The sequence below is a fragment of the Arvicanthis niloticus genome, chromosome 21, assembly GCF_011762505.2.
Source record: "Arvicanthis niloticus isolate mArvNil1 chromosome 21, mArvNil1.pat.X, whole genome shotgun sequence".
In the NCBI taxonomy this organism is placed as follows: domain Eukaryota; kingdom Metazoa; phylum Chordata; class Mammalia; order Rodentia; family Muridae; genus Arvicanthis; species Arvicanthis niloticus.
The window spans coordinates 18,866,746-18,886,530 of record NC_047678.1 but is presented as its reverse complement, the minus strand read 5'-3'; the positions used below and the strand labels follow the sequence as shown (position 1 = coordinate 18,886,530).

The 19,785-nt window shown below is 45.6% G+C and overlaps 1 protein-coding gene and 1 long non-coding RNA gene across 7 annotated transcripts in view; one reads left to right on the top strand and one right to left on the bottom strand.

Annotated features, from left to right (window-relative positions):
* The first annotated feature begins 665 nt into the window (after nucleotides 1-665).
* LOC143435417 (uncharacterized) overlaps nucleotides 666-19,785 on the top strand; it is a 23,947-nt gene continuing 4,827 nt past the window's right edge. Inside the window, exons 1-4 of one of the 6 annotated variants that reach the window (XR_013105713.1) lie at nucleotides 666-912; nucleotides 2,603-2,669; nucleotides 2,805-2,845; nucleotides 5,006-5,300. This is a non-coding gene — a long non-coding RNA (uncharacterized LOC143435417). Of the gene's footprint in view, nucleotides 913-2,602; nucleotides 2,846-5,005; nucleotides 5,301-7,911; nucleotides 10,026-12,584; nucleotides 12,712-19,785 lie in introns of those variants that run through there. The other 5 variants (XR_013105712.1, XR_013105711.1, XR_013105710.1 and 2 more) reach the window with 5 other exon arrangements.
* Nucleotides 12,958-19,785, bottom strand: part of Rbp1 (retinol binding protein 1) — a 21,234-nt gene continuing 14,406 nt past the window's right edge. Inside the window, 2 exon segments of the mRNA XM_034484628.2 lie at nucleotides 12,958-13,214; nucleotides 14,773-14,874. Coding sequence (XP_034340519.1) covers nucleotides 13,161-13,214; nucleotides 14,773-14,874 — 156 coding nt within the window. The 3' untranslated portion in view covers nucleotides 12,958-13,160.

The window sequence follows — 19,785 nt, the reverse complement described above, 5'->3', positions numbered from 1 at the left end:
TATTGACTCCAGGAGGGAAGTCTGAGTCCAGAAGCTTTAGGGTGCGGCGGGGTGAGGGATACAAGAGGCCTCAAACACCAACATGAAGAGGGCATGTGCTCTGTGACAGGAGTGGAGGTGGTTGCCATGGGCACAGGCAATTTCTGAAGTCCCTTCTCATCATTCCCACAGGGTCTGGGATGTCAAGAAGAGTCCCCAGATCACATTATTGGATTGAGAAACTGCTCGACTCAGGCTCTTTTTTAAAATTGTAACTTTTGAGACAGGATTCCCCCCCAGCCCAACACCCTAGGAAGCCATCAGTGATCTTGAACTCCTGACCCTCATGTCTCCCACTCTGGAGGGCCAGGAGCCTGCCACCACACCTGGCTTCAAGTCAGGTTCTTTAGAAACAGATTCTGAAGGTTATTTCTTCCTCCTCTGGTGCCCCTATTGATTGGCCCAGTATCACCTGGTACTGTATGTTGGCACCTGCTGGGACTCTCCCCTTACCTTCCAAAACCCTTCCCAGCTTGCAGGCAGTCCTCTGGAAGCCTGTGTCCCAGCTGCTAACTGCACCTCTGGCAGTGGTGTGGCCATTTTGCATCTGGGCCTGTTTTGGAATTCTCTGTGATATGGACTAGCAGCTCTTCTGGCACCGAGCAGGATATTACTACACAGGAGAAGACACTCAGTCCCCTAAGGCTATTATGAAATTACTTCTATCACCACACCCTTTGGCGATCAATTTAATTTCATTGGTGTGCTTTGCTGTTGTTTGTTCAGCTGAAAAAAAATGACAAAAAGTTGTTCTCAAGGTTTGGGAGCCAGAAATAAAAGATCAGGGCTGGTGTGGTTGAGTCTTCTGGCCTTAGAACCTTCAGAGCCTCTTTCCCAGGACCTAGGAGCAACAGTCTTTGTCGTTCATTGATAGTGAGTATATCACTCCAATTTTCGCTTCGATATTCAAACCACCGCGTCTTTCTGGCTTCTGTATGAACAGTTCCCTTGGATCTAGCACGACATGGTTTGGTCCTTACCTTTCCACTGTTTGCTTGCTCTTCTGCTTTTTATCACATTTATTCACGTGTGTGTGTGGAAGTTGGAGGACAGCTTTGAGCAGTCATTTCCCTTCCTCTGTCGTGCAGGTCCTAGGGCTCAAGCTTAGGTCGTCAGGATTGGGTGTGAGTGGCCTAACCATTGAACCACCTTCCTGAATCTTCTTTGTTTTAAGAAAGGGAATTATTAGCCTAGGCTAGCCTCTAGCTGGCAATCCTCTTGCCTCAGCCTCCTGAGTGGTGGGATGGACATGACTGTTTCAAGGGAGGGTTGAGGAGGTTTATTGTAAATGTGAGGGAAAACACAGCCGGAGGCATCTGGAAGGGTCCAGACTAGACATGACCCACTGACTGAGCTGGGCCATGTGAGGAGAGCAGGGAGAGGAGACAGAAAAGAAAAAGAGAGAGAAAGGAACCTAGAGTGGTGGTCAAGAGGCCAAAGGACCAAAAAGAGGGCCAGCATAGTCAAAATGGCTGGCTTATATAAGAATCAGATCAGTTGGGAGAAGGGCAGGCCAACCCTTGGGCTGGAGAGTTCAGGATAGAGGGCAGGATATGCCAGGCAAGAGGAACCTGTAACAGGTAGGGACTGAGGTATGCTTGGGAGAACCTGGCAACCAGTGTCAGCTTTGATACTGACATTAATAGGCACTTCAATTAGATTTTTTTTTCTCTGAGTTTGAGACATAAACTTTCCACTGGGTTTTAAATAATTAAGTTAATAAAACCACCACCTAATCCTCTTTCCCGATTTTTGGTCTGAGATTCAAAGAAACAGCTTGAGTGTTGTTTCTTTGGTCCTCTCTTCATCTCCTCTTCTGTCATCTTATTCTAGTTTCTTGGCATCCAGGGATGAAGCCTCCGGGAGAGGGAACAGTGGCATAAAAAGATTCAAGTGCCAATCTTAGAGCTGTCTCCTGGCTCTGTCTGGGTGCTATACATAAGGAGTGTATGAGAGCAAGGCATTCCTATCGAGATAACCCCACTCTGCATAGACAGTCAGGTCTCTGGAAGTTCCTGAATTACCATTGGGTTAAAAAAACGATCACCCTAAAATTTGGTATGGTTAACAAAGAAGATCATTTCACAGATCTAGGGTAGGAGATGAAGGCAGCTTGTTTAGATCTAGGCCTCTAATCTTTTTGTTTGTTTGTTTGTTTTTCAAGACAGAGTTTCTTTGTGTAGCCCTGGCTGTCTTGGAACTCACTCTGTAGACCAGTCTGGCTTCGAACTCAGAAATCTGCCTGCCTCTGCTTCCCAAGTGCTGGGATTAAAGGCCTGTGCCACCACTGCCCGGCTAGGCCTCTAATCTTAAAATGGCTCAGTTGTTCTTACTGTGGGCTTCCTCACTACCCCCAAATGTCCTCATGTCCCAGTGCTTACTGCAGACCAGGTGTTACAGCTAGGTGAGCAAGGAGGAAAGGTATCTCTTTGTCACCTAGCCATAGGCATCACATGTCACCCAGGCTTCCAGTCGAGAGTCTCTGCATTCAAGGGTCACCAGGCCTTTGAATTTGTCTACTTTAATGATTGGCTTTTATCCATGTGTATGTATGTGTCTGCAGGCCCTATGCAGAAGAAGGCTTCAGACCATCTGGATCTAGAGTTACAGGAGGTTGTGAGCCACCTAAGGTGGGTTCTGGGATTCAATCTCAGTTGTCCGGAAGAACAGCAAGCTCTCTTAACCATCCAGTCATCTTCCCAGCTCCAAAGCATTGGGTGAAGTGTTGTAAAGCCATGGTAGTTACCTCTACCCTGTATTTTCAGTGTCCATGTTGGAGTGGCGTGATTGTGGGGCAGTGGGCATGGTGAGTATCAGAGTCCATTCTAGAAGTCTTGGGCAGCGCTTGTGGGGTGGGGAGCGGTGTGCCATCCCTCTAGGGTTAAAGCTTGTTTACTTGAGACATCATTCTCTGGCTAATATGGAGACTGTAAGATCTTAATGCTCACACAAATCATTTTTACTACCCCCTATGCCAAAGAGTTTTTCCTCGTAAAAGATGAGTGCAGAGAGAAAGAAAATGATTGGGGGAGGGAGGATGCAATTTTAACACATACGACTGAAATTTTAAAACAATTTAACCCTTCAGACATTCTGTTTCTTCAACAGGAGGTCAGGAATAATAATATTTATCCTACAAAATCATTATAACAAAGGCTAGAAGAGAGCATTGGAGCCCCTGGAGCTAGAGTTAAAAGCAGTTGTGAGCCACCCAGTGTAGGTGCTGGGAACCAGACTCTGGTCTTCTGCAAGTAACAGCAAGTGCTACACCATCTCTTTAGCTCCTTTAACTAAATTACCATCATCATCATCAACAACAACAACAACATCATCATCATTGTTGTCATCGTCGTCATGGAATAGGCCATGTATCTGCTTCTCCAGACAGAATAGTTGGGATGAATTTCACAGACCCTGCTTAAACTCTGTCCACCTCCTTATTCACCACAGTATTAGTTTCTCTCTTTATGTGTAGACGCCTTTTCTCCCCAATATCTCTTGTGTTGCTGCTGTCCTGGCTGTGCTGAGGGTTGAACCCAGGGCCTCGTGTATGAGAGGCAAGCGCTCTACCACTGAGCCACACATTCCCTAACCACCCCTTCCCTAGGATCGTTAAGCAAACTCTGTACAACACACCCTTTAGTTGGTTAAGTATTACCATTGTCACACTAAAAACTTAGCAATAGCTCCAGTGGTGGCGAACACCCAACTAGTTTACACAGTCCCTCAATTAGACGATTCTTGTTCATTTTGATTTTATTTTGTTTTTATGGCCCGTTTGTTTGCACTGGGATTCAATGAAGGCCAAATAGAGCAATTAGTTAATATGTCCCCTGAGTCCCCTTTAGACTGTAGATTTCATCACAGTTTCTTTCTCTGTTTCCTACAATGTACCCATTGAAGTAGCAGGTTACATGCCACGAGAGTCTCCCATTTGTTATCCATTGCTTCTCTGTCATGTCCTTTAGGATGCCCCTTTGTCCTTGAGTTTCCTGTGTATGTTTTGCTAGACCACAGTCTGGCTGGGTTCAGAGTTGATTTCTTGGTCTGGGCCCCTCCCCTGCCACACTATACAGGACGCCCACGCCCACTCAGCTGCCTCCTCGCTTTAAGACATTAACAGCCATGGATGAACAGCACTTCAATCCATCAACTCATTAGGGGCCATTAGCCTTGCCTAGTCATAAAATGAATATGTTTCCATCTTAAAATAATAAATGATATAACATGAGATAAGGTGGGACGTGGGAGCCAAGCGTCATTTTCCTCCTGGCTCATTAACTTTTCTCTTTACAGGTAACTATGTTGATGTTATCACATTTGCCATGACTTAAAAAAAATTGATATAATTACTTTAGGAAGGTGACTAAGGGGTGTTTTATGATGGTAAAGTCAGTGTGGCTGGGACACAGAGAGTTATATGTCTGAGGATCAAGAAAATCTGTTATGGGGACTGGAGAGATGGCTCAGCAGTTAAGAGCACTGACTGCTTTTCTAGCAGCCCTGAGTTCAATTCCCAGCAACTACATGGTAGCTCAAAACCATCTGTAATGGGATCTGATGCCCTCTTCTGGTGTGTCTGAAAACAGCTACAGTGTATTCATATACGTAAAATAAATAAATAATTCTTTAAAAAAAGGAAAATCTGTTATACATATATAACACTAACAAAATAAAAATATAATTATTGTATGTTTTACCCATATACATGTTATGAAAATAACATCCATACCTGAGACAACACATGATTGATTTCCAAGGTAATAACTATTGTTCAATAGATTCTTCTAGTTCAAACTGGTCTACACAGAAAAGAGAAATGTGGAGAAAGACCACGGGACAACTCCTTGTGTTTTCAGTAATAAGCATCACACACCATAACAAGAGTGTCAGGTACCAAGTATGAAACATACAGCCATCTCCTCACGCTTCTCTGTCCGCATCTGCATCACCTCTGTCTCTACAGACCTCATCTGCCTCGCCTCCGTCTCTACAGACTGGCGTTCTCTGCATTTCCGCGCACAGTTGTGAAACCCTTCTCTCACCTGTCTCTTACGTCTACGCCCTGGCTCCTAGTCCACAGTGCTACAATGGAGACTGGCCGGCAACGTTGGATCTCGATTCCCAGGAACTGGTCATCTCATCAGCACTCATGAATTGGGTTTCATCTGGCCCTGTTCGGTCCATCGAGGCTGATGAGCCAAGTGAGGAAGTACAGCTGTGGCTACACTGACTCTCCCTGTTCTGGAAGAAATAGGAAGGTATGTGTGAGGTTTCTCTTGGAGAAGAGTGGGGGTTATGAGATGACATCGCCACAGATTAGTGTAGTGTAGTGTCGTGTAGTGGTGTAGCATTTTGTTGAGGAAGGACAAGGGGACAGCGTCTTACTATGTAGCCCAGGCTAGTCTTACACTGCTGGCATCCTTTTAGCTCTGTCTCTAGAGTGCTGGGATTACAGGTGAGAACCGCAGCATCCCACAGACGTTCATTGTTCCTTACCGCAAGCAGAACCCAGAGCATAGAAAAGGGACTTAGTATAGATTCTTGGTCTCTCACAGTTCTTCAGAGTCAAGCTCGAAGACTACATAGTCGACACTGTAGTATAACAACTCAGCATCCACCACCAGTGTAGACAGTATTTACGGCACCCATGAGGGCGCCATCCTAGCTACTTAGAATCTGAATTTTTAGTGATAGATGCACTAGTTATCATGATTTGATCACCATATGCTATCTTCCCATATTAAAATATGATACCATACCTAATAAATATGTATAATTATTAAATATAAGTAATATTAAAGAGTAGTGGAGCAGTTTTATAGCCCAGCTGCAGAGTGGTGGAGGAATTTTCTAACCCAGGAGGCCAAGGTAGGCAGATCATAACTCAAGACCTGCCTGGGAAATTTACTGAGACCCTGGCTCAAAAGAAAATGTTTTTAAGAGAAAGGGCTGGGGATATAGCTAGGCAGAGTGAGCGCTTGCTTAGCGTAAGGCCATAGGTTCCATGCCCAGTACAGCCAAAGGAAAAATGATAGCATATGAGGATCAAGCCTTAGGGATTTCACACAGGGCCTCCTACATGGCATGTGATATTGGAGAATGAAATCCTCTGGCCCAGACATTTACTCAAGAGTTTTAAATTGTTGACATTGTCTCCAAATAAAGTTGAATAAGCATGGTACAGAAAAACAGTGACAGCTGAGGGCAAGGTTTACTCACCTTCTGTAACATTGTATAACACGGTGGAGCACTGACTGTCTTGGGGTGGTGTGTGTAGGGGTGGGGAGTGGGGAGGTGAGGGAGTGGGATGGGGGGGGTAAGCATCAATCTGAATGTCTTATGACCCTGTTATTATCTTGGACCAGGACTGCTTAATTCTGTTACATTGTTTCTCTTTGTGTTAATCTATTTAATTCACTATAGACAATTATTTGAAACAATCCACAATGTTTTTAATTTTGGCAAAAACGCGTGGTTCTCTCTTAGAGCTGTCTCAAAATGGGGCAATTATCAGCCTTTACTTTGGGAAATTCAGAGCTTAACAAAGAAGATAATTGTGGGTTCTGATGGGAGGAAAGAGGACGTCTGGGCTCATCTCTGGAGGTCTGGTAGGGCCCGTTGCAGTCACTGTACTGGGAGGGAAAGCCATCAGGAAGGTTTCTATTAGAACAAATTGACCCCTTTCTTGACAACAGGATTACAGTTCTTATCCTTGTCTCAAGGCTTGGAGAGGAAAGGTCATTCCTGCAACCTATGGGTATATCCACCTCTACTCCTGCAGCTCTGCAGGTCCCAAGCCTGGAGGGCACTTAGACAGGGCTGAGGACATAGCAGAGACCTCCCAGGCGAAGGGATGTGGAAAGTTGGGATGTTCAAATGTGGTGGGATGGTGTGATGGACTGCTCCTGCCATGGTTGGCATGGATAAGGGACATTCAGGGTTGGGCTGAGTCTGATCACAGTTAGGTGTTGAACTATTTATTTATTTTTGTTAGAAACAGTCTTGGCACCCTAGTTAGTTAAGACAGTTTATAGATAGGGCTTCCAGAGAGATACGTGGGGCTCAGTTTGTCAGATTTTACTTATACGAAGGTTTGGAGGCTCTCCTGGAGTGATATTTGAGGGGTCTTGGGGTTTTAGAGTCTAAAGTTTATCCTCTAACTATCCCGTGACTTCAGATGACTTGCCTATATCAGAAGCTCCAAGGTACCAGCCTACATCCTATGTGTGTGCATGTGTGAACATGTGTATATAGCACAGTGAGTTTCGAACCCTCTCTTCTGTTTCGGAAGCGTCCCTTCTGATTTCTGTGCTCACAAGACTCCCTGTGCTTCAGCTCCTCATTACTAACACCTGTGGGCAAACTACTTATGCTTACTTCAGCTATGAGGAGCCTCTTTGGTCCTTTTTGTTTGTTTAGATTCAACAAATTGGCTTTCTATGTGCTAGACACAAAGGCAAACACTATCTGTCATCTATCTATCTATCATCTATCTATCTATCTATCTATCATCTATCTATCTATCTATCTATCTATATATCTATCTATCTATCTATCTATCTATCTATCTATCATCTATTTACCATCTCTATCTATCTATCTATCTATCTATCTATCTATCTATCTATCTATCTATCATCTATTTACCATATCTATCTATCTATCTATCTATCTATCTATCTATCTCTATCATCTGTCATTTTTCTGTCCTATCACCTGTCTATCTGTCTGTCTACCTGGATTCCTATCATTCTGGTATGAGCTCTAAATTGATATTAGACTCACAAGGCTTTGAGGACTTGTGAGCCCAGACTGATAGGTGAAGAAACTGAGGCACAGAATGTTCACCCAAGTTCTTTCACCTCACAGAGCTAGGAAAGAACTTGGCTGGGAGGACCTAAGCCCCAGGATATGAGGATCCAGAGCTCAAGGCACCCCAGCCTGTCTTCAGCAGGGTCTGTACAGCTCAAGCTGGCTTCAGCAGCAGCACCTTCCTGAAACAGTGCACAGGAATGCTCTACTTACCAGGATTGAAGTTACATGACACCAATGTAGGATGGTCTTGCATAGAGCATTCATTGACAGACTGTAACCCTTGGTTCCAAAGCAGTCTCAAAACTCCACACCGTTGAGGTAATTGTCCCAGGGACTTGTACATTGTGGGGGACTTTCTCCACAACTCAAGCTTCATCTTTTGTCAGCCCTTGTGGGCGTCACAGTGCTGTGGCCATGCTTTGGAGATTTAGGGTGATTCCATTATGAGTGTCTGACTATGTTTTTAGGCACCTAAGGATTAAGAACCTTTGTGTACTCCATGACAATGACATCCATGTGCTGGTCAGGCAGCAGGGTTTGAAGTCATGGTAACATCAGTAGCTTGGCCCTGGAAGTAAGAGGTTGCTAAAGGGCCACAAAGAAGGCTGAGTAGCCACCAAGACACGAGCTGCTGCCTACTTAGCATCAAGGCTTTGCAAAGTGTTAGAGAGAGGCAAGTCTGTTGCTATGGTTACAGGGTTAGACACAACACACTATCCTCTGCTTTACATGCACTTATTCGGCAGAAGGTGAACACTGAATTAAATATGCCTATCCTGTGCCAAACTCCTAGTCTTCATCCGCTTTTATTACTACTGAGAGAATGACTGCCAGAATAATTCTTTCCAAAGCCTGACCAGGCCACTTTCTTGCTCTAAAGCATCCTTGGCTCCCTACTGCCCACTAGAACCAGTCCTGGCATTCAGGCCATTCAGTGAGAATGACACCGAGTCTTCATGCACGCAGAGCTCCTAAAGTTAGGGCCACAATTCCTACATGTGCTGTGCCAGGGCTGCTCTTTGGTCTGCCATCAGGACTTCACTGCTGGGTATGGCATTTATGTATTGCAAGGGGAGTTCTCCTGTAGAGGTCTCAATACCTGGGGTAGTATGGGACAACTTATGACATTTATAACAGTTCCGACTGCCCAATGAGTATGGCCAGTCATTGGCTGGTATATAACAAGCCTTCAGAAATAGCCATGTATGAATGAATGGTGTTTTCAAGAACACCTGTCTGAGTTCTCTTCTGATGGGGACAGAAACAGGCTGATCAACAAAGAGTTCTCCCACAGCATAGGCAAGTCTAGGCTTTCTGCTCCTTTGGAGACATTGATGATAAAAAAAAATAATAAATTCTAGTGCCTGACTAAGACATTTTCTCAACCTCATTATTGTTATTTTCATCTGGGTAAGTCTTTGTCATGTGCCCTGTAGGAAGCTTAGCAGTGTTCCTGTCCTACTCCTGAAATCTGGCAATAGCCAGATACTGCTGAAAGCCCCAGAGTGAGAACATGGCTGAGTTACCCATCAGGAATCTCTAGTCCAGGGCTGCTGCTCTCAATTCTGTGGCATGCACCATCACCTGGAAGCTTTAAAACCTAAAGATGCCTCAGACTTTGACCTAGCCCAAATAGAAGTGGCTCTGGGAACAGCCTGAGTACAGGAGACTAGAAGAACTCCCCAGGGACTTCTCACCTTACAGAAGATAACTGTTTGTCCAAGTTCTTCGCTGCACTATTCATAGCATCCAGGGATTGGAAAAAGCCTGGATGATGTTCATCAACTGATAAATACCTGCGGCAGTATGGGAACACGTGGTGTGAATGGATAACAAAAATGTGGGCCGTTTATACAAGGTAATATTATTCAGCTGTTAAAAAAAACCGAAATTATAAAATTTGAAAGTAAATAGATAAGGCTAGAAACAATTATTCTGAGTGAGATAACCCAAACCCAGAGAGACAAACATTGCATGTTTTCTCTTATGAATGAATGCTAGCTCTTATGCTTTAGATATGTGTGTTTTATTTAGAATAACCACAGAGGTTAAGTAGTAACGGACCACAGAGGAGGACAGGATTTTCCACAGAAGGGGAGGTAGAATATGGTGTTATAAAGGAATGCAAGGTAAACTAAAACACAAGATTAAAAGGGTGTGGGGGATTTGAGGGCAGAGTAGAGGCTCCTTGAAAAGCCAAACTGAAACCTATTAATGTAGAAGCTTTCTAAAATACATGCATGTGTGCAAGGAATTTTAAATGAGGTCACCATATACATATACAAGACATCATCTGCTACCAAATAAAACCTCAGTACCTGGACTGGGTCTCATATTTGCGAATCATTGTCTAAAGGGGTTGCATAGACCCCCTCAAACACCCAGACTATTGCCAACGCTATTGTTTACCCTCCACAATCTGAAAGTAAGCCCCTATCTCTGAAGATGCCTCGTTATTATGATATAGAACACAGGGAGATCTAGCTGGTACTCAACTGAAAGCTTTGCCTCTATTGGCTAGCATTTATAGTGATAGAAAGTGCTTTATACACTATCATAGGGGGAAAATATCACCAATCTGACATAGATACCAATGATATAAGATTTTTGGTATAATATATATAGTATATATAATAAATATATTATATATAACTTCATATAACATATAAAGTACAATATATGATGTATGATATATAATAGATATGATATATAATATAATATATAATATAATAACATAATAGAGACCAGCCTGCAAGATATGCTCAGTGGAACAACAGTGGCAAGAATGTTAGGGCAGTAACCAGCCACTTTTCGATTGGATTTCATGAGATGAAACCTGCATTGTTAATGAGTCCAAGAACCTAACCCTAGACAGGCCAGGGGTCCAGGGGAATACCTACTATTATTTTACTAAACATAACAACAAAGCAACCCACAATGACATATTGCTATACCCAGACATCAATCCATCCCTCAGTTCTCAGTGGAGAAGCCTCATCTGGCAGTAGATAGTAATTAACACAGAAACCCACAACCGGACAGTGTGCAGAGAGTGGGACACTTTGGAGTATTCAATCCTGAATGGATGTCTTTACCAGACTCCTCTCTGAAAGGCTGCGGGATCTATACAGAAAAGGATTGTAAGATCCAGAGGTGGTGGATGAATTCAAGGAAGTAGTATTTTCTAGATACAGCAGGGCAGAAGCATAAATGAACTACAAAGACTTTGACAACACATATAAGACCTGTGCAAGTTCAAGTTAGAGAAAAATGACAGCACAAAGGAAGGGAAGTGGGCACAAAGTTTCATTAAGAGCCAAGAAACTCTTCGCAAAAAAAATGGCTGCCAGGAGAGAGAAAAAAAAAAAAGAAAAACAGTCTTCTTCAATAGAGGAGTATGGGGAACAGGCTCCATGCTCAAGAGTAGACGGCCAGCACAAATCAGACACCATGTTTTTCAGTGTCTTTTTTTATTTGTTTTAAGAGAAAGAATATGAAGTTGGGTAAGTAGAGTGGGGAAGAATCTGGGAGAAGTTTGGGGATGGAAAAGAATATGATAAAAAATATACTGAGTGAAACTCTCGAGGAATAAATAAAAAACAAAAAACAAACAAAATGCCAGAGTAATCAAGGCTTGATGAGCAGGGAGGAAGAGAAAGAGAAAAAGGAGAAATAGAAGGAAGAGGAAGTGGAAGAGAAGGAGGAGGAGGAGGAGGAGGAAGAAGAGGATGAAGAAAAGGAGGAAGAGGAGAAGGAAGAAGAGGGGGAGGAGGAAGAGGAGGGGAGGAGGAGGAGAAAGAGGATGAGGAAGAGGAGGAGGAGGAAGAGGAGGAGGAAGAAGAGGGGGAGGAGGAAGAGGAGGGGAGGAGGAGGAGAAAGAGGATGAGGAAGAGGAGGAGGAGGAAGAGGAGGAGGAAGAAGAAGAGGAAGAAGAAGAGGAAGACGAGGAGGAAGAGGAGGAGGAAGAGGAGGAGGAGGAAGAGGAAAAAGAGGAGGAGGAGGAAGATGAGGAGGAGGAAGAGGAGGAGGAAAAGGAGCTCCCCAGATGACTAATATGTAGTCAGGTCTGAGAGAGTGCTGCAGCCTGGCACAGACTTTACATCCCACCTATGTAGATGGGAGGCAGTGCTCTGGTGGAAGCAAGGTCTAGACCAGTGTGGAGTTGCCCCATGAACAGTAAGTTGGGACTTGAACTCCACTGTGACTCCTAACCCAATACTGTTCCCAAGGCCTGGAGTTCAGCTGGGTTGACTGTCAGGTTAGTCAGAAGCATCTTCCACACGAGTCTTTTCTTATTTCAATTATTTTCTTTATCCTTACCCGCTTCCAGAGCTGGCATACTCCTTCTCTCTCTGCTCCTGGATAGAACCTAGGATCTTGTGCATGCTCATCAAATGTTCTCCCACACAGCCATGTTGTCCAGTTTCTTTCTTATAAACATTTATTTGTAAGAAATATGTTTTCCTGTCTCTTTCTTATAAGTATTTTTTAAATTTAACTTTTATGTGTGGCTTTGTGTCTGAGTGTATAGGTACATATATATGTATACACACACATATCCTAGAGAGATTTACAAGTTAGGGCTCACATAGCACGGTCAGAAGAATGGCTTGGCATCAGCCCCCAGTGGGTGGTGAAGTCAAATCCAGTGAGTAACTGCCTTTGATTAGGGTTCACCCCATCCTAGCTATGGATGAAAATCCTGTCCATTTCCTTCCTATTCATAGATAACACTGGAGTATCTCCTGGGTGCACAGTGCACTGTGAGGCCAGATTCTGCTGGCCAGCCCCTGTTAGGCTTCTGGTGCCTAGGTTGAAGACGACTCCTGCTTCCGTGGCAGCACTACACTGTGGCTCGGGTTGGACAAGTGATGTGGAAAGTACTTAACACCCAGATGATGGATACCAAACCATGCACACTGCAGAGCCAAGCTGTGCCTCTAGGGAAAGAAAGATGCATGGCTGTACCCTCAGGATGGAATCTGTGGCTTTGCGGAGTTTCTCTGTCTACCCAAGGGAGGTGTTGGGAAAAACTGGCCTCAGAGGCTCTGGAGAAAAGGCGAGTGAAGGTGGCTGTGAAATTTTTCCAAAACACACATCTTAAACAGAGATCATTTTTATTGGGGGTAGCTTCATTTTAAGAAAAGGAAAAGAGACAAGGCAGAGAGACAGAAGACTCTGCTGGCAGAAACCTGGGGTGGCTATGCATTTTGGCCCCGTGCTAGGCAGAGGGGGCTCCTGACCATAGGCCCATCCCACAAATTCCTCAAGACCAAGGTTATCTACTTGGCTGCTCTGGCTGCTCAGTGTACTTTCTTGAACACTTGCTTGCAGACCACACCCTCTGCTCTCATTTCCTGGAATAACAGAGACACTGGTTATTAGCTAGAGCAACGTTATACTTGAGAATCTCAGGACAGGGACTTGGAAAACATTCAACGGCTACTATTGTTCTCTGTGAGCTTCACTCATTCTTTAGAAAGTTGATGGGATGGGATCCACAGAGATCAGGCTCTGATCCTGTAGACAGAGCTGGGTGGGAGAAGGGGTGGCTCTAAGTTAACCAATAGGAGCCCTTGACAGCTCTCTGGTTTTACTCCCTTAAAAAGCTAAAGGGTTTTAGGAATCCTTTAGGCCCTGCACAGTCTGTACCCAGGCTCAAAAGAACTGGGCCCCGAGGCATGGTTCACTATTTTGCTTCAGAGCTGTACAAGAGTTTAAGCCTGGGCTGCCTATTGGAGTTACCTGGAGCTCCTTTATCTCAGTGAGTGAACCCAGGCCTTCCAGGCAGTTCTAAGAGCAACCAAGACAGCCCAAGATCTGCCCACAGGGACAGCTCCTGCTGACTATGGCCCGGGGACAGTGGTCATCAAACTCTGTCTTCCAGGTTGTTGGGAAGCAAGGCTGAATATTTGTGTGACCTTTACTAAACCTTAAGTGCTGACGGAAGACTCTCGAAGCCCTTCGAGGGTCAAGTGAAACCTCAGAGAACCTTCTGCACCCTGACTTGCAGCCTCTGGCACAGAGCCACAGGGTGAAAAGGTGAGGGACACTGAGATCATGTCCACTCTTTTTGCAGTTAAGCAAACAGAAACCCAGGGAGGAGCCTGAGTTGGGGACGGACCCCCCCAGCACAGGCCCCACGCAGCTGGCCTCCTCTCCTGGCAGCCCTCCTCTTCCACAGCTGCTGAGCTCAGGGGCAGCGGGAGGGCATTCTGAGATGAGGATGCAATAGCTGACGTCCTACACAAGGCACCCAGTGAGTGGCCCAGGATTTAGCTCAAGGTCATCTGGACGAGGCTCATCCTGCAGGGAGGTTAGTTGGGGATTTCCAGGATGGAATGATAAGGACTTCCACCTCAGAGGACATGGGTCATGGTAGCTCTCATGGAGCCCAGCCATCTTTCCCAGGCAGAAGGCAGTGTAGAAGTGGCTTTGCCCTGAGGCTGAGGGTAGAGAGCAGGACTGAACTGAGGAAAGCCTTTCCTGGTCCCCAGCCTAAGCTGGTGAATTCTGCTTGGCTCTAGCTCCATTTGCACATGATACATATATGTTATTTGGAAGTGCTTTGTACAAGTGCAATCCGACTTGCCAGCGAGCCTTTCAGAGTTCCACGTCTTCACCACCCAAACAGGAAGCTGATTCTCTGTTCCAGAGAACACAAGGACCTTGGCAGGTGCTAGTACTACCAAATGCCTCTCTGCCTGCTGCCAATGACTGGACCTTGAGTCAGTCTAGACCTTGAAAACACATTGTATGGCTTTCTGTGTCATTCAGGCATCTTCTGCAGAGGAGACGAGATGCTACAGAATAGAACCAATGTCTACCCACGGTGCTCTTTTCCATTGTTCATTCACTCCCTCAGGGAATGAGGACTGCTGGGGACACAGCCTGGGTTCCCACCATAGAACCTACCAGGTGAAGTTCGTCACCCTCGATCCACTGGGTCCAGCCACGTCCCTCCTTCTCTCCTTTCTGCACACACTGGAGCTTGTCACCATCCCAGCTCACTGTGGTCTGCCAAAGCAAGAAACACAGTAGTCAGTCTTGGGGAAGCATCCTCCCCAGCTCCACCCAGGGGAACTGAAGGAGGAGACTCTTGACCTCAATAATTCGAGATGCGCTTATGGCAATTTTAGTGCAGAAAACTCACAACCTAATACTCCCTGTCCGCCACATGCTTTTATTAAAGTGTGCAGATCAGTTTTAAATTTACAAAAACCTACATAAATTCCACTTAAAAGGGCAATCAGGAAGGGGAAAACGTCATTGAGATAGGGCTGAGAATGCGGACCAGGGAGGAGGGATTTCTGGGGTATGCCAGTCAGGGCCTTGTCCCCTGATCTCTGTGAGGAGAACCCTGCCTATCCTAGACAGTTCGTCCATTCAATCATTATTACATCAACTTTTGCTAGGTCTTCTAATACCTACAGGACCCCAGCCATGTCCCCAGAAAGCCTTCATCTCCCAGGGAGAAGGACCTCAGATGTCAAGAAGGCTGTAGGTGCCAGCTGGACAGCCTCTTGCCTTCTCTAAGCCAAGTCTCAGTCTCCACCGTCATATCCTGCTGCATGGACTGGAATCTCCTGTATGTGTCCCAGGTTAAGAGACTCACTCTGCTCATCTGGGTGGTCAGGACATAGGTCAGTGGGGCTCGGAAGTTTCCTCTTCTGCGTGCTACGCAGCTTCTTTTTTTTTTTTTTTTTTTTTTTTTTTTAAGGCTTTATGTTGCTAGAGTTTCAGGCCAGAGGCTTTAGGAGGCCAGCAGTAAGTTAAAGAAGGAAGGAGGACGGCCAGGGAGGAAGAGATAATGAGATGGGCTCCAAAGAGGAAGGCTGGACCCATAGGAGAAAGGTTCTTGGTGGTCTGTCATGAATTAAAGGCAGAGGTGGGCTAGTATAAGGTACAGATGCTCAGGACTCAAACTGTGTGCACAGTCCTCCTGTCCTGCCTGAGACCAGCCTGCAGGCTGTACTCTATCTGATGCAACCCCATATCTCACCCTTGAGCTGCCACATCCTCACAGAGCATGGTGTGTCCTTCCAGGTGCTGAGATAAGACAGGCATCCCTTAGAGGATTCTGTTTCCTTGAAGCAGCCAAGACCCACCCAGGAATACGGAGGACAGGGGGATCAAAAGACAATGGGAGCTCAATCTAGTCTCCCTAGCGTGACCAATAAATAAGTGCCTGGTGTCAACAGGTCCTGAGCTGTGTGAACAGACATGGCCAGGACATCTCCCACGTACTGTGCCCACCTCCTTTTGGATATACATCCTTGTCATAAGGGAAAGTTCTTATGACTCCTGCCACCCACCCTGCAGTGGGAAGGACTCTGTTCACTCTTGCTCACTGTGTGGTTCTCAGTGACTTTAACATTCCCTGGGTCCCCACATTCCCACATGTCATGAGGGCACCAACTCAGGGGCCTTGGGTTTAGACCGCTCAGGTTCTGAGCTTCCTGTGTTGTTTGTCACGCTCAGCTTAGCATCAGGACAGCCAATGACAGCCTAATGCAGATGAGATGATGGTAGAATCTGGGTGATGAGTGTGGAGTGAGGACTCCCCTGGAAGCCCAAGTCCCCTTTCTCCTTGATGGACTCCAAGGGGCACCAGCCCCATCTTTGGGCTTGCTAATCACTACTGCCCTCTGCTGTTGAGATGAGCCTGCAGTGAGACATTCAGGAGATGCCCAGGGAGATGGGTCCTTCTCAAAAGTGTAAGGGTGTAAATCAGAGCTCTAAAAGTCATGTAAAGAGGCGTGTGCTGACCTCTGCTTATGAGGCCAGTGCTAGGGAGACACATAGTAGAAGTTCTTTGGGAGCCCTGCCTAATCTGTGAACCATAGGCTAATGGGAAACCAAACAGAAAGAAGAAAGGGGGAGGAGGAAGAGAAGAGGAGGAGGAAGGTGGGAGGAGTAAAAGGAAGAGGAAAGAAAGAAAAAAGGGAGGAAGAAAAGGAAGAGAGAGAGGATTCCTATGCCTCTGGATTCCTCTGGCTTCCACATACATGCAACTGTACATGTAGATGGGTGTACACACATACACACACACAGTGACAGAAAGAGAGAGAGAGAGAGAGAGAGAGAGAGAGAGAGAGAGAGAGAGAGAGATATGAGTGCCAGATGTGAGTGCCTGCTGTACAAGCTAAATCTGAATCCTCAGAACTCACATTTAAAAGTCGCGTGACTGGAGGTGGATACAATTGACTGAACCAGTGGACCCAGAGCCTAGCGTAAACAGCCGTGAACAAGAGAAACCATGGCTAAAACAAGGTCAAAGGTCAGAACTGACACCCGAGGTTGTTCTCTGACCTCCACGTGCGTTGCATAGCACGTGTGCACCTGCACATATGACACGAGCAGACTCACAGACATACAGAAGTGAGGCAGGTGTAGCTAGGGGTGCACACGGATCTCACTTCTGGAGGTGGTTCACAGTGAGTTTGGGGTACAAGCTCCTCTTCTTTCAGAGACTTGCTTGGGGCACACATGTAGCAGCCTCAAGCCCGAGAAAGTCCAATGTCGGGTCAGAATGCAGTACAGACTGTGTCTGATGAGACTGAGATGGGCAAAGGTTATGTCCCAAATGTGGCAAAAAGCCACGCACTGGGTGTTATCCATGCCTGGCTTGGGATGGGGAGAGGGACCAAGAAATGAGTCCTTGGCTTCAAACAGCCCCTAAAAAACGCATGGTTTCCTAGGTAATCACTACCCTGTGCTTATGCAGAGACTTACTCTGCAGGTGATGGGCTCCTGACCCCATGGAAACATGTACAGACTGGCTGGATCTCAGCTAGGATCTACAGGGCTGTTTGTTTGTTTCCAGAAAAGCTAGTCAGTAGGCAGATTCACACCCTCTGTACTTAAAAGAAGACATGCAAATGAGTCTATTTAACCTCGCTTCCTCAGAGATAACAGCCTAACATTCTGGAGTACTTCTGTCCAGTCGTCTATCAACACACCCATATATTTCTGCTTTTAGAAAATTAGGATTGCTGTCATGTATGCCTTTATGTCCTCATTTCTTTATTTATTAGAGGCGATTTTCACGTCCACAAATAGTGGCAATAAGCATGCTTTTTATTGTTATGCGCTATCCAGAAAATGGCCACATCATCTGCAAGAGCCAGAGGAAAATGAAAATGAGGGAGTCTTATTCAAAAATAGTAATGGTTTGAAGATAGCAACAGCAGAGCATCCAGACAAGTGAGGAGCCCCTCAGGGCCCTGGTGGTGTTTTAGTGAACATACACACCATTATTCAGCCGATTACCTGCGCTGGGATGTTTGGGTATTTTATAATTCTATACAGTATAAATAAGACTTCCTCGTATACAAAGCTTTCAACACATTATTTCCTCAGAAGATATGTCCTGAGGAAGCTCTGTCTCATGGAATCGTGCGCAGATTGTTAAAGCTTTTGACAACCATGCCTACTGGATCACCAGACTCATACCTGTTTACCCTCTAGGGCTAGTGTCAGAGAATGCCCATGACTGGTATATTTACTAGGTAAGGCGGGCTTCTGCCCCCAAGGCCATGGTCATTCTTTCTAGATCCCATGACATATCTGGATATAAGCAATAGTAATACCTTAGCTCAGGGGGCTGTCTGGTGGAAGGTAGAATATCAGGCACCTAATATATAGAAGTGTTTCTGAGAGCCCTACACAGGAGATCCCTCAGTTGACGCCTGTCGGTGTCCAAGCCTTTCCTGGCCCCAACCAAGCCCTTCTTGACTCTTACCCTAGGTAACTTAGAACACAGACTGCTCTCGACTATACTGGACATGGTGGAGCATTTGAAGTCAGAGAGCTTATATGACTTTACCAAAATCACCCTGACGAAAAGATGACCCTTGCATGGCTCAATGGCACCCCTGTTTCCCATGGCAGGACACCTGATAGACACCTGCTAACGTCTTTGGCAGAAGACAGATAAGTTTTATTCCCAGCACTTGAGAGGTTGAGTCAAGAGGCTTGCTGTAAGTTTAAGGACAGCCTGGCCTACTTTGTGTATTTGTCTCAGTGACTCAAAGTCTGGCCTTCTTTAGAAATAGGGAAGGGGTCTGAGGAGCCGCAGGGAGAAATGACAATCGCTCAGAATGAAATGAAAGGTAGCTTTGGCTAACCTGGAAGTCAATATGTAGACCAGGCTGACCTCAAACTCAGAGATCCATCTGCCTTTGCTTCCCAAGTGTGGGGATTAAAGGTATGTACCATTACCAGTGGTAATTCCTTTTCTTACGACATAAAATATAAATTCTTCTTACAACCTACTCTAGGATCCAAGAACACCTATGGCCTTCCTCTGAGGTGAGCCAGCCATCTTTCAATGCCTGATCTGAAGGGGTCTTGGAAGCTGTTTGATCCACTTTCCTAGACTGACCCAATTAGTCTGCATCTGGGGGTAAGGGAACTTTAGTCAGGAAGATATTCCTGACACTTCTCAAGTTTCAGGGAGAGTGGAGGCCGGTGTGTGTGTATGTGTGCGTGCGCGCGTGCGTGCGTGCGTGCGTGCATGCATGCATGCGTGCGTGCATGCATGCGTGTGAGTGAAACAGGAACTACCTGCTACCCTAGACTCAGAACCCCACCTTAGATATGAAGGCCAAATATAAGGACAAGGCAATGGACAGTTACATTGTAGTTCAGCCTCTCAACAGTTCTTATTCCAACACCCCAGGAGGGTACAAAGGGGCTGGAGCCAAGGCAGCTGCTTATACCCAAAGCCAGTCTACTTTTTTTTTTTTTTTTATTAAAAATGAGCAATAATTCACATCTCTTTGGCTGTGTCAGCAGCTTTCTGAGCCATGTGCCAAGAGATGAGCGAAGACAATTTTAGACCACTCTGACAAGGGACTGTCATTTCAAAAGCCATTATCTACCTCCCAGCCACTCAGAAATCCTAGGTGGCACTGCAGCCAGCAA